Source organism: Cuculus canorus, chromosome 5 (genome assembly GCF_017976375.1).
Source record: "Cuculus canorus isolate bCucCan1 chromosome 5, bCucCan1.pri, whole genome shotgun sequence".
In the NCBI taxonomy this organism is placed as follows: Eukaryota; Metazoa; Chordata; class Aves; order Cuculiformes; family Cuculidae; genus Cuculus; species Cuculus canorus.
Window position 1 is genome coordinate 19701720 of NC_071405.1, and position 15420 is coordinate 19717139.

Consider the following 15420-nt stretch of genomic DNA (forward strand, 5'->3'; position numbering starts at 1 on the left):
GATTAACTTTTTTCACTTCTAGCGTAAGTATAGTTTCAGCAAAACTATCTCGTCAACATACAAATCTTCTGTGTAAAGTGTAATAAAATTTTAAATTAATCTCCAGTAGAGATGCATATATCCGAGTAATGACAATCAGAATTTAACCCAGGGAAAGATGCTATTTCTTTGCAAGAACACACTTTCAGCCAAGACTGTCACTGCTGTAGCTTATCTAAAGATGAGTCACTACACAGCATCTTTGAAAATATTTAACTGGAAATAAAGACTTCAATCAATCAATAGTTGATTTTTATGTTAAGACACAAACCCTAAAGCTGGTAATTGAGACATCTACATTTCTGGATTCGAGATCCAGAAAGTTTAAAGTACTGAGTTTCGTAGTTTAAGGTTTGGCCCTTGTACTTCCATTGTTTCCCTATGACCTCTAAGAAATCAAAATTTTAGCCACCTAGTTCCAGTAGGAGACCTAGGGCAAGTTTTTTTTTTTTTTAATCTAATGGAAGCAGCTGCCCAGAACTTCATCCCTGCTTCAAGAGTAATACAAGTAAGGTTACAAAAAAAAATAAATCTGGAAGAAAAAAAAAAACCAAAACAGTGCTGGCAAAAGACATTACAAGATAAGAACAAAGGAAATCAAAGCTCGTACGTATAGTAAAGGTCAAAGGTAAAACTAATGCAATTCCCACTTCGTACATTTAAAAATAGAACATTAAGGCTGTGTTTAGGAAGTCATGGAAGAAAATTTTCATCACTGTGCAATTTGCTAAAGTATTCTATCTCTATCATATTTGTAAAATCCTGGAGAGTAAGAATTTAGGTGTATTAGTACTTTTAGGCCACACAGCTATCCTTACAGGTGGAAAATTAAACTGACCTGCTTTCCAATGTGCAGAGCAGGTAAGAGGACAAAAACCCCTCACTGAAGTTCTAACTGAAGCTATGTAATCATATCTTCAAGTACTGTTGTTCTATTAAATGGGCTATTGCAGGCGAACGCCAAAGAAAACATTTCAGTGCAAATTCAAGTCCTTACTCTGATCCAGTATGAATGCAGCATTGCTTTGAGCAAACCTCGTAGCCTTGCTCTGCCAGAAGAAGATATTGAACCACGAGCAGAATTTGAATCACCATCTTTATAGCTGTTGTAGGCAGTCCATCAGCCTTTCTGACCAACGCCCCCCGTTCACATACATTCTTAAACAACTGCATAGGAAAATAAAAAAGGCAGAGAAGACTGGTTGTCAGGAATTTAAATTCATGAAGCTTTACAAGAGGTAAACCTTTAACATTCAAAATCCCTGTTCAAATATTTACATTTCCCAGGAAAAAACTTGATAGACAAACTCACTGCTTAAGACAGAGTTACTTTAAGATACAAGTTACTAAGCAAATATATGCTAAGATTCAGTTGCTTGCTCACAATTATACTTAATATCAGCTTTTCCATTGCACTCGAACCCATGTCTAAGTGAAGAATACAGTACTAAAGTACTGGTGTTTGCTTTGTATTACATTCTTTTGGTTTTCTTCCAAGTTAATAAAACAATTGCAAACTTGCCATATCAACATAAAAAAAATAAAAGATTTTTCTCACGAGACAGAAGAGTTCGACATATATCACTACTTCCTTTTGATAGCCTCAGCTCAGTCACCAGTAGAATTTCAGCTAAGGCAAACTTCCCATATGAGCTGACAGTTATATCCACCTTTCTGCAAGTCAGGTATTATTTGATCTTATACATAGAATGACCTTACCTCAACAGCAGTATGACAGATCGCATTACTCCAGTCCCGGTGGCATGCATCTGAGCCAGATTATAAAAAGCCAGAATGTGGCCACCCTGGGAGGCCAAGTTAAAATATTTCAAAGCTTGTTTATAGTCTCTCTTAACTCCAATGCCATCTAAAAGAAAGAATAAGTCATTGCTATTCATTCCTCCTGAAAAGCAGAATTGTATGAAATGTAATATGTATTTGCTGTTTAAAAAATATTAAAGAAAGATGTTGTGAAAGTGTTACAAACAAAGAAAGCAATAAAACATAAGTTCAGCGCAGTCAAGACATCTGTGTGCACTATATTATATACACTTTTAATGCCACCTAGTGAACAGTTACTGAAATAGCAGATGCCTACACCCAGCAAATCATCATTTTGATGCCACTTACTGTAATACATGGAACCTAGCTGAAGTTGTCCATCAACCCATCCTTGTTCTGCAGCCTTCTGGAAATACTTCAGTGCTAGCTCATAATTCTGCAGGAAGATTGGACCCAGTCATTACAGCCTTGCAATACATCATAATTTAAGTAAGGAAAGAAAATACACGTGTGTGCATGTGTAAACTGCACAGAACAGATCTATTACAGAAAAATTACAGCACTACAATTTAGTATGAAAATATTCACCTGGTCAAAATAAGCAAACAAAAAATGAAATAGCCTACAACAGTATTAGCATGTCTTAAGACTGTAGCTATCTCAAAAGCTGGCATCCACATGTAGCATTGCTACGAATAGTTAGGCTTAACAGAATGGATGCCTTGTTCCATTTCTAGAAAAATTGGACTGATTTCCACAACTTTGGGCTAATTCAACTTCTGAGTATCTGTTTGCATAGCTAAACATAAATCATTCAAAAAAAAACCTTGTGGGGAAAAAGCAACAAGGCAAATGAACTAATTAAAAGTTTCAAAGTGTTTCCTCACTCTGATAAGAGTGAGAACAGGGACAGTTCGGATTTATTTCACAAGAAAATGAGAAGCCAAGTCCAAAACTCTGCTAAAAATTTACACTGCTATGCATCTATAATAGCATCAGCAACACTTTCAAACTTAGATGGAACTTATTTTTCATTGCTGCTAACTCCACAATGAATTTTCTCTTTTGTGTTACAGATTTCCTTGTGGAGTTTTCAGTGTCACAGAAATCTTCACAGGTAAGTTTGCTACAGTACTCCCCTCCAGAGAAAAAGCTGTGTAAACTTCTTGTTGTCAACAATCACCTATGATTAGAAAGATGACTGTCGAAAGCTTACCACTGGAACACCTCTTCCGTAGAGGTAAGCCATTCCTAAATCCACTCTGTCCAACCGGATTACCCTGAAAACACAGGGAAAACACTTCTTCAAAGAAAGGCAAAACCTACAGCTACGTCTTTCAAATTTGGCATGTCTTTAACATCCCTGGAAAAAATAATGCTTAAGATAGATTTGCTTTGTAACTTTACTCCTAGTAAGTAATATTACTTATGGAGAAAATAGCATCTTTGGTAACTTTTATTCAGTAACTACAGAGACGAGTAACATGAAAAAGAGAAAATTTCAACGCTCATTGTGAAAGTCTACTGTGCCATTTTAAAATGTCACGTGATGTAGAACCCACACCCACAGAAAGGTGGGGCATTAATAGCTTATTTATCTTTAGTTTTTCCCAGTTTAAGATTATCTAGATAATCTAATTCACAATTAGATGATCTAGATTCTAATTTACAATTAGATTATCTAGTAATCTAATTATTACTAATAATACAGAAGCTCCTAGAACAATAACAGGAACTCTTGAGAATGTCTTAAATTAAGGGCAAATTGGTGGCTGTCCTTTGGGTTGCATTACTGACCACTGCCCCTGCAGAAGTATGCACCACAGTGCTCCTTCAACACTAGGACAGGCAACAGGGCACAACCAGCAACTTCAGTGAATGCAGGAAATTAGCAAACAGAGAGATCCTTACGTTAGGACAGAGGTTTTAGCGCAGCAATCTAATTGTGGAATGCCAAGAACCATGAAACACTTAACAGTCTCTTCAAAACTTCATATACTGTGTTTTCACATGCTAAATATCTTTCCTGAAGGACTACTCAAGATTTAACTGTACAAATGCTACCATAAGGTGCAGGTCAAAGACAGCCAAAAGCCTAAAACACACTGATGAGATGAGAGGTATAAAGCCAAACCCATTATCTATTTCACTGACCACAAAACCAGACTCAAATTAACAGAGTATCAGTGCACTGTAAATTTCTGTGACAAGACAACTTCAGATTAATGAAAAATTAACACTTAACAGAACTGCAGTCTATTTATGTGGACAGCATTTCATACTGATGTCAGCACTCATGAGAGTTAGACTCCTTCATGAAGTACCATGACCAAAACTGGAGGCAGTTTCTGACATCTTAGACAAGCAGGGATTAATTATGTGCTAATCTGGGACAGTTGGAGTAGGGTTGTATGCACATAAAAGTGTACAAAAAGAAGCATTTGTGGCATTTCCAAGGCAATCAACTTTACAGTGCACATTTTGTATTTCTAGCTTACAGGTGACCAATACCATATCAGCAGCTTTCTGAAATACTGAAGAGCTGTTTCATTGCTCTGTGGTACAACATCGCTTCCTTCTGAGTACATCTGAAGGAGAAAAAGCATTATTGAAGAACAGATGAAGTCAGTTTAGCATAAAGATCATGAAGCATCTTCATTTTCATATTAGGAGTCCTACTGTACTATTAGACTACTCCAACTATTGCATTATCAAATAACCTTAAAAGAACTTGCCCAGAAGGCAGAAAACACATTTATGGTGCAAAATTCAGATTCAGAAGGTTAGAAAAAACCTTCTAATGGAGAATGAACCACACATAAAATTAAAATGTCTGCATGAAAGTACCCTTTATTTTTTAGTTCTGCCAGTGTGCAGCAAAGAACACAATCAGGCAAAAAAAAAAATAAATCTTTGAGACCAGTGGAAGTTAAACTATATTGGCAGTTAAAAATACTTCTTGAAAACAGGAAAAAATGGTTGCTAAAATCCTGTTCATTTCAGTATTTATTAGATACAAAACACTCAAGCAGTAGAAAAAGCAGAAATCTGCAATCTCCTGTCAGATGCCTTGACATGCTATTTTTTTCATGCTGTTTCTAAGAGCATGATTTTGCATCCCTTACTGCAGTGACAGCCTGAAAAAAAATGAACTAGAGCTGCTGCTTATTGCAACCTAATACCTTAAAGGGTCCCTCAAATGGAGTATTAAGGATTTAACTCCTCACAGAATGAAGATAGCCTGCAACCCATATTCTCAGGCAAGTAACCTAAATACCTTTTTAACCAGTAACAACATCACAAATAGCAGCTTGTCAATCATTTTACATTAAAAAAACAGAACTTAAATCTGAGAAAGCCGACATAATAGACCACCTTGCAGACAGACTTAGGATTTGGTTCAGAGTAGATGCAGACTACAGGCAACTGAAGAAGATGCCTCGGTTCTCCATCTAGAATAAGAATATAGATGTCTCTTCTCTTCCCATACTTAATATCCCACTAGGCCTAGCTTTCCCCTCACACTGTAATGGAAGAATGTGGCTGGCCTACTCTAAGTTTGAACTCCCACCACAGAAAAAGTACGTTTAGTTTTTTAACTATTTTTTTTAAAAAACCTTAGTTCAAGTACCATTTAGAAAAATCAAGAGTTGATGACGTGAAGGAACAAGCAGAAACTTTAGACTAGACGTAATAGACTATGACACTCAAATTTTGCAGGACAATTCAAAACTGTAACAAAACATAAGTACTTAGATTCCAGCAGTCAAGTTCTGGACTGCCCGATATCAGAAAGTAGGAAATATTTATTTTTCATTAAAAGGCAGTCAATTTCCATACTTTTGAGAGTGTTCATGTCTTACCTTTCCTAGAAAAGCCATGGCATGTGAATTGCCAGCATTAGCTGCTTGATTGAAGTACTCAAATGCTCGCTGTAGAAGAAAACAAGTATTTTTTCCACTATGACTATGATTTGATTATCTTTCCTTACAAATGGAGCTTAGGCTAGTAGGTTGTTCACCAAGTTTCTAGGTTCTTCTGGGGTAAGAGTTATCAACCCCACCTAATTTAATATATTTAACAGGGATCCCCACTTAAAATATTGAATCACAATTCCTTTCCAAAAGGCAGAGAGATAAACAATGTACTACAACTTCTACTATGTACAAGCTACACAGGTAAATCTTAATTCCTTACTGTAGCTCCAAACCCTGTTTAGAAGGGAAGAGATCTGCCAGTTCTGATTCCAGTTTTAGACAGAGCTCTGATATACTTATTCTGACCACTTAATATCATCTCTGAACCCTACAGAGTAGTCATGTTAATGTATTTTAAATGTGATGATCATTAAATAATTTCTGTTTGGTAGCTGAGTCTGAAATAATACTTGGGACTGCACATCCCCAACTCTCTGTTTTTCCAATACATACTTTAAGAGGCGGCTTGCTAACGTAACTTCTATAAGCAGTAGCTAGTTTGGTTTACATCAGCAGAAGTCCTACTCTCTATACACACTTAATATTCTTAGTATTGAAAGTTGCACTATTTTTTCTACAAAGGCAAAATATTCTTGCATATCACAGACTACCACCACTAAGGCACGCACAGCGAGTCATGAAGATTCTAGTACACATACAAAAGCTTAGCCAGTTTCAAGTACTACTTGATTAAAAAAACCAGTCTTTGGTTCATTTCTAAGATGATTAGTCTTAAACTAATTGTGTAAGAAAATCAGCTTCATGTACTAGTCACACAAAGCTTAAGTTTTATTGAATGAATTAAGTTTTACTGAACAAGACTATTGAACTCATACTCTTGACAGTGGTACTTAAAACACTTGTTCACTGTGGTCTCAGCTACACTTTCTCTGCCAAGTGTAATACATATCAGAAGATATACAGAAAGGGTACCTGATGATTTTGCTCCACACCTCTTCCTCCATGCAAGTGCAACTGTCCAAGGCCAACCTAAAAATAAGTTTTACATTGCAAATAAGTCACTTTTCCCTCGGAATTTTCTTTTTCTAACACAGATACCAGTCAGCTAATTAGACACACAAAGACAGATCACATCAGAGTTTAAGACAATGCAAATTCCGAAGGTACATATTTGCTTCAACACACTACAGATTTATTTTTTCACATTAGCCTAAGTGGAAATTTATCGTAGGTAAGTGACGCGACTGTCCTACACACAAAATAATAGTTGTTCATTTGAATTCTGCCTACCTAAGTCTTAAGTTGTGTACGACCAAGTTGAATTGTGAAAATTTGCCTATGTTAGCGTCCTCCTCTCCTGTGTTGTGTGTAGAAGAGGTCCAGCCTGCAGCACGCAGAAGTCATATAGAGCAGAAACAGTGGAAAATTGAGGTCCTCTGTCAGGGCCATCTCTTTTGATCAAAGTTTCCTCCACAAGATCTAAAGTTATCCTTAAACTAGTCTGGCTGCTTTCTAGTGAAAGCCAAGATTCTCCTTCCTAAGATACTGAAGTTGTAATGTTTTGGACTTAATGAACCAGGAATTAGCAACCATGCTGATTTAGGAGGAAGAGAAAACTAAAGGTCAAACATTTTCCACATTTCATAAAACTGTTTCTGTAATTCTTTAGAACCTTTGCATGCCGTCAGGTGAACTTAATCTTACCTGTGCTTGTACATCTCCTTTCTCCGCTAAAAACTGATAATACTGAATCAAGTCTTCTTCTAGCATCCCACTTGCCATTCCTGGATTTTCTACTTCATCTGCTAAGCGAATTCGCTGAACCACTGTGCCTCCAGTCAAAGAAATGTCACTAGCAACTGGAAAACAGATATAAAGTTTTCAGATATATTTGCATTGAACAAAACTTACACTGCAAAATTAGTAGAACAGATCTCTAGAGCTTGAAACTGCTGTCAGAGAGAATGAATTACTTCGGCACTCTAAGAATTAAAGACATTTCAACAGATAGATAAAACATATCACGATTCAGAGCCAAACAGATGACATTTTTAATAGCAAAAATTCTCTGGTTTTATACTATTAGTGTTGATAGTACTTCTAGTATCTTCAAGGTGAATGATATGGAAATACACAGAAAGTCAAGAACATCAGCCTTGAAAAAAGTTCTGACCGTGATTAGCAACAAGTCGGTAGTGAGTGAGAGCAGATTCACAACTTTGAAGGACTCCTATCCCAGCCCAGTATCGGTAACCCTACAAAGGAAATCACAAAAATATGAGACTATCTGTTATTTGACAACACGTTGCTTGCCAAGTTACAAATTTGAGCAAGGTTTTGTGAGACAATAGGCAAAAGAAAGACCATTGTGCCTGCATGAAAAGCTGCTGACTGATACTATTAAAGGTTAAGGATAGCCAATATACTTCAAATATTACTCAGAAAAAAAGCAAATAAGCAGAAACATACTTATGGGTGAAAACCTAAAGCTTTTCGTTACATGCTGCACTTTGCCTTAAATTTCACAATACTGATTAATACAGCATCTTTTGTAAAAATCTCTGGGTTTCATAGTTCTCATTAGCCTATAAAAATTAAGCCTGACACTTCTGCTTTAAGTCAAGATACGTAAACATGGTCCATCTAAATTCATGATGGTATACATCTTAAAATGAGCAGACTTTTCCTGAAGTTAACAAGGACTAACAGGGAAGATACTACTGCCCATCCAATGCATGCATGGTGATCTAGTATTTGGACAGCGTATTCACGTGAATGTAAAGCTTACATTAAAAATTTAAGAGCACAAAAAGATTGTTGCATGTGTGAAGTTAACTGTCTTACTTACCAAGATCATATGGGCAATCAGATTTCCTCCTAAAGCTCCAAAAGTGTAATACACCAGGGCCTTAAAACAAAATCACGGGTTATATAGCGCCCATCTCCAAGATGAAATACAAGAGCACACACTGAAGATTTCTAGGTTACCTTAGCTTGATTAGAATTGACTCCTAGACCAGATGCATATAGAAATCCAAGAGCCTAGAAATAAAATAAAGTTTGTCAGCCCATCTTTTGAAAAATCCAGGATCAGTTTTCCTGGAATACACAAGGATAAAGAAGTCAAGTAATAATTCAAAGCTGCAAAGAATACGCCAAGCTCTACACCTCCACTTTGGTACCTCCTATATCCAGGTTCTTCCCCGCCCCTTTTAAAATACGGAACTTCTGAATTATTCAGTTACCTGGGACACTAACATAAATAGGTTTAATGAGAACTCAATTTAGTGGATCGAATGCAAGGAAGATACTACTACTTTCATAAATGCCAATTGTAGCTGCAAAGTCCTGAACAGTAAAAGCATCCCAGGTTAAGACCCTCAAGTCAAGACCAGAGCAATATCCATCAGGTTATTCATGTATCCTATTTGTCTCCTGCAGCAGTGCAAACATATGAACCATGACATTCTCTAGAATACCCTTACTGTTTGATTTATTGTCTAACAGATCCTATAAATTCGCTATTTTGCTTCTGTTCTGCCATAGGTTAGTTGCACTTATGACTATAAATATAAGCAGTTAGAATGCACAGAGCTGTTTGGCTAAGTTTTTTTCAAAAGTTATTTTTATTCTTAGGATTTACATAATTACTGCTCTAACTATAACACCTGCTACCGCTCTTTGGCTCAGAGGAGAAACTAGTAGCAAAGAAGATAATAGAGAGAGAGTGTGTGTATAGGTGTCTATGTTTCACAATGTTCTAAGACTACTCTAGGCAATTCTGAAAGCACACACAAAAAAAACACCTCATGCAGACATTATTGCATTTTAGAGCACTAAAAGTCAAAGTCTTCATTGAGATAAAGCCTCTAGAGAAAATGTGTTCCTGCTTTCTATAGCAAATCATCACTTCAACATTAAAACAGGAAACAGCAGGAGACTTGTTAGCCAAAGAGCTAAAAGACACTGGATAATTCCTTCTAAAACAAAACAACTAAACAATAAAGTATATGTAGATACTACGACATTATAATAGTTAACATCCACATTTTATGACATTACATGTGAACAATTACATATGAACAATTCTGTTTCTGTGTTCAAAAGCACAGGGACAAATTGAGTCCCACTCCACTAAACAGCTTTCAAGATTCCTAAGAGTTTATAACTTCCTAGGTTATGAACTTGTATGTTTATATATCTACTTATTTGAAAGATAAGACTTCAGATGAAAAGCCACAAAGCGCCACAGAAAGTCAGACAGAATTTCAGAGATTTGTTGCCTGGAGTTAGCTGTATCTACCTGGTTTTTGACTTATAAATCTAATTTAGTCAGATCTACAACAGGTAAGAAATTAAATGAAAAGACCACCAACATACTATGTTACTGGTGGTTTAGTTCTGTTCTTTTAAACTCAAAGACGAGACTTGTGCCCATGTGTTTACCTTGAGGGTGCAGGTACCATTTGTTACTGCACCCTCAGTAATGCTAGCAGTATGCAAAAGCCAGGAGAGCAGAAGCATTTGGGGGATAATCTTTGAAACAAAGTGAGGCACTGATGAAATTTAAAAAGGTACAGGCAATGAGTAGTGAGGATTAAGAAATGCTTAGGCAAGCATTAATAAAATGCATTTCCTGAATTAATGCCCAAACCAAATGTTTAACATCAAGTTTTCAAACAACTTAAAAAAGCAGCACTCTTGTCTTTTTTAACCAGGCAACAGATAATGCTTACTGCTCTCGTACTATTTGGGATGCAAAAACAATCTATAAAAACCACCTCAGAAAAGGTAAAATCTATAAAACAATTTATAAACCTATAAAAACTTCCATAGAAACTAAGGACATACCATTTGCCCCTTAGGAGAACCTTCTTCTGCTAGCTTTTCAAATAGTTCTTTTGATGACTGGATGTTCTGCTTCAGGTAATCTCCAAACAACAACGCATAAGAAACTTTCTCCATTGCCTTGGTGTGATTCATGTCAGCTGCTTTCAGAAGATATTGATATGCTCTTAAAAGAAAACAACTTCTTAGTTACCTTGAAGCAAAGCAGCAGAATCCATTCCTAAACCTGATGATTCCAGGGAGACATTTTGTTCCTCTGGATTAGCCTCTGTTTTCTACAAATGCATGTACCCATAGTCATTTGTTCCAGCTATGAATCATCAATCTATGCAACAATGCCTAACTTGATTTAGCTAATAAACACACGACATTTTAATGTCTATTTCATATGTAATGCAGTATGCATTTCCACCCCTGTAAGTTATATGAAAAGTTTAAGGTCAAATGATTATGTTTTTCTAGCAACAACTTTAAATCCTGTACTAGGTACTTAGTAGGACCAGTACTAACAGTTTCACAGATTGTCATAGAAAAAAGAAGCCTGAAAAAGACCATAGAGTCTTTGGTTTGTTGAGTACAAAATAATTTCAATGAAAACATTACATGTTTGGTCCAAGACAACCGTACACATGATCAATTTTGTGATGAAACAGGCTAATGATGACAAAGTTTTCTACTAACTCCTCTTTCTCTTTCAGCTTCAGAAGTTAGAGTAGTCCTCCAAAGTTATTTCACAGCAGCTGGTTTCAGAGTAATTTAAAAAAAATGTAACTTTAACTATCATAACACAGTACTGTCAAGCATGCTTCAGCTTGATTTCTCAGGGATCTTTGATAGCATTCCAAGATTTTTCTTTAACTCTCCTCCTTTCTGTTCTCAGACTTGGTTTCCTTCATTAGGACTGGCTATGGCACACCTGGTTCCTTGCATACTTCCATCTTCTAAGAAAACGTAGTGTGTCCATGAGAACTACGATCTAATATTGTTTTACAATTCCTACACTGTTTTATATCTTTATTAGAGTGGTAAGCCTACAAATATTTCATCAGCAATTGGATGAAATACAATTGGATGAATATACAGAGTAGAAAGTAAAAAGAAACACTGTTTTTTTTCATGTTTGGTCCCCTAACATTACCCATTTCTCTCATACAATGTTAATAATTAAGAGTTTTAATAATTTTTTGAGATTAAGTTTAATACTATTTGTATGGTGACCAAAACCATGAGAAAGCAGGAACAAAGAGCAGGACAAGAAATGATTTTTTTCCTCTTAGTCTTTGAAGCACAAAGAGAACCAGACTGTAAGAAACATGTGAAACAGGACAATTATCTTGTACTCTCAGTTTTTTTCTAGGCAGTTGCCACATAGAATCATAGAACAGTTTGGGTTGGAAGAGACCTTAAAGATCACCCAGTACCAACCTCCCTGCCACAGGCAGGCACCTTTACTAAATCGGGCTTGCTTAAGGTTCCACCCTTCCATCCAACCTGGCCTTGAACACCTCCAGGGGTGGGGCATCCACAACTTCTCTGGACAACCTGCTACAGTGTCTCACCACCCTCATTGTGAAGAATTTCTTCCTTATGTCTAGTCCAAATCTTCCCCCCTCGAATTTAAAGCCATTCCCCCTCCTCCCATAACTACATGGCCCTGTAGTAAACTGTAGCTAAAGAACTGCAATACCATCCTGCATTAAGCCAATGCTTTGGCAACATCCACTCTTCAGAAATTAATCTTACACAATTTTCAGTGGATTCAGAAGAAAGCAGGCACAAATTTGTTTGACTAAATAGCCTGAAATTACTGTTTATTTTCCATACTATCACTGCATAGTTTGATGCTAAGTTCAATAGAGTGCAAATTCTCTCTCATGTAGGTTATTTTCCAGTTAAAGTCAGAGCGACCAGGCATGTCATCATTCTCTTGTGGGAGTGGAAGAGGTAGACTTACTCTTTCTTCTGAGCCTTTTTACTGCTTTCATTAAGGATTTTCATTCCAGTCTGATAAACATCCTCAGCTTCTTGCATCTGCCTTCTCTTATTAGACTGCTCTTCAGCTTAGGGAAAAAAAAAATATATTAAGTACATTAAGAGCTCCAATTACACAGCTTAATACCATTCTCTCAAAATTCCTATTTGTTGTTAATGAAAATAAATTGGTTCTTAAGGGAAGATGCATCCAGAAATCTTCTCGTCTCTGGAGAAAAACAAACAAGTCAAGCGACTACAAAAAGCTGTCTAAAGGAGGTGCTGGATATCTTGGTAGACAGTTTCTTTTCATGTAATGTCTCTTATGCACAAGTTTGCTGTTAAATTATTCTTTTCATTGCTCCAAAGCAAGCTGTGCAAGGAAGAAAGATTCCTCCTTCAGGATGTTTTGTAGAGAAGGGTTGCCTTCGTGCAACAAATCGGCAAGTATAATGGGAAACACTGTCAAACCTCTCTATTCCTCCAGCCTCAAAAAGTAAGAGTTTTATAGATGCCTCTACTGCAAGATTTGGAAGTGGCATTTGCATTATAATCTTTTTCATTGGGAGAACTTTTGCCATTATAACTACCTGTATATCACAATATAAAGTGGCCATTAATATAAGAAAAGGGACTTCTAGACCCTGAAATAAAGGGCAATAAGAGGACTGAAGACTCAAGCTAAAGAACGTACTCCTTGGACAAAACCAGAGCATCAGGTCACTTACTTTCACAGAAGCCCCACTTCTGATCTTTCTTGTAATCGTAGGATGTTGCACACCAAAGCCTGCCATCCTCCCTTCCATCTGCAGTACACTCTGCATACTCCTTCTCCATAAACAAAAATGGGAAGTGGCAAGGTTCCCCATCTGCAGTGCCTCCAATAGCTGTCAAAACTGAAAACACACACTCAGAAATTAGACTTAAAAGTGACCTACCACATATAGGAAAGTACTCCTATGCTGGTTTTAATTTCTAGAAACTTCATTTAATAAAGTTTTCAGTAAAATTTCTAGCTTTCAAAAGCCTGAAAGCAATTATATTTCGAAATAGCACTTAAAAAATATCGTTCTTATTCTTAATTAGGAAATGAAACAGAAGGTATGTATTTTCTTATATTCCTTGGATCTCAAAGAAAATATTTTTGTTTAGATTGGAGATGGCAAATCTCAATTATATTTTTATTGCCTATCAAAAGAAATGGCCTTTCCTTTCACTTTCTTCTCCCTACACTACCTTCCACATGCAAAAGACTACCCTCAAGGTGCATTGCAATGCATATATTCATTTTAGTCCCAGGATTAGATGCAGTCATGACAGAACCACTCAACACCAAATGTGATAATTGAATATCAGCAGGGAACATGATTAGAACATACAGCTACGAAAAGACTCACAAGAAATCACTACTCCACTCATCTTCTATTGTTGTATATATTTATACTGAAAACTATTTCACTTTGTCAATATACGTTTAAGTGGCATTCAAAATTACTTTGAACATGATTTATGATTTTTCATGCACTAGAACTTCAAAGGTTACTGATTCCAACATTGATTTTATTTAAAAACATTGCAATCTTCCACGAAGACTAAGAATTCTCTTACTTTTTTGAAAAAGAAATTATTTTGATTAGTCTTTTATAAAGGTTTTTCCCTTTCTACAATAAATCCAGCAAGTTGGGTTTGAGTTCATTTGAAAACATTTGCAAAGTCATGTCATTGAGAATGTCAATTATACAGTGGTTTTTCAAGTCAAGTTTGTAATTCTTGTGGTTACACAGAAAGCTAGTTGTAAGGCCTAGAGACCATATTAATTCAAAAATTTCATGTTGATTTTTTGAAATACAGGGAAGTCTCCAGGACTAGTTAGCCTGTTCAAATTGCTCTACATAATTTGATTACTTGACAGACATTCCACCATACCACTCTCCCAAGTTAATTATACCATAACACAAAACGAAAAATGGTTTCAGAAAATGCATTAAAAAACAATGTGTCCACATGTAAATAGCATGGAAGCATCTCAAACAACTGTTAACCACGGAGTAATGCACAAACTAATGCAAAGGGTACATATAAATACAGCTAATGGGACCTCTCACCACTACCATTTGAACAAACTCCAGATCCAGGATATTAACTCTACTTGAGAACTCAAGTTTTACTTATATTGTTAAGTACCTTGTCTTGGACATTCAGAAAGCATTTACACAGTGCTCTCCATAAGAGTCAGCTGTGCACTAAAGTTATGAGTTATGAAATTACTGTCACAGTCTTCCCCTTCCCTTTTTTTAAAATCTAAATTCAACCATAATGCTGCTTTTCCCCCTAGATAGCAACAAATGCTAACTGCCAAATGTACAGAGCAATCACACAATAAATTGCTCACCGTAGTTATTCTACCATGTACTTGAACTATAAATACAAACTGAGGCAAATAATTTACTTGGAAGATAAGTTAGTTTTTGTCAAACTGAGTGTGCAAGCAGCAATTTTACTGTTTCACTATTTCTGAATAAAGTATATGGTATTTTATAATTATATTTTGTCCTTATTTACTTATATCCCATCTCATAATTTATACTGCAGGAAACTCAAATATAGATTATTAGCATTGGTTACATTACTGTAAGATTCCTCTAAATAGGAAAACAAATGCAGCAAGATGGCCAGCTCTGCATAAACTCATGGGCAGTTTTCAGCAAAAACCGTTAATCTGGAACTTAGCTGTTACAAAAAGATACAACATAAAAGATAAATAACTAAGAATATACCATTTTATTTATACACAAGACCTCCTCACTAATCAGAAGAGAGCTGGACAACTTCTTCGAAAGTA

General features: G+C 36.1%; 1 protein-coding gene across 1 annotated transcript in view; it reads right to left on the minus strand.

Moving 5' to 3' along the window:
* SEL1L (SEL1L adaptor subunit of ERAD E3 ubiquitin ligase) overlaps positions 1–15420 on the minus strand; it is a 39110-nt gene that overhangs the window by 12488 nt on the left and 11202 nt on the right. The window contains 21 exon segments of the mRNA XM_054067767.1: positions 1037–1070; positions 1072–1113; positions 1115–1156; positions 1158–1181; positions 1183–1206; positions 1759–1778; positions 1781–1906; positions 2170–2257; positions 3038–3076; positions 3078–3101; positions 4333–4349; positions 4352–4409; positions 5685–5753; positions 6732–6788; positions 7464–7618; positions 7933–8014; positions 8608–8667; positions 8748–8801; positions 10611–10773; positions 12562–12667; positions 13307–13474. Of these exon segments, the coding sequence (XP_053923742.1) occupies positions 1037–1070; positions 1072–1113; positions 1115–1156; positions 1158–1181; positions 1183–1206; positions 1759–1778; positions 1781–1906; positions 2170–2257; positions 3038–3076; positions 3078–3101; positions 4333–4349; positions 4352–4409; positions 5685–5753; positions 6732–6788; positions 7464–7618; positions 7933–8014; positions 8608–8667; positions 8748–8801; positions 10611–10773; positions 12562–12667; positions 13307–13474 (1452 nt within the window).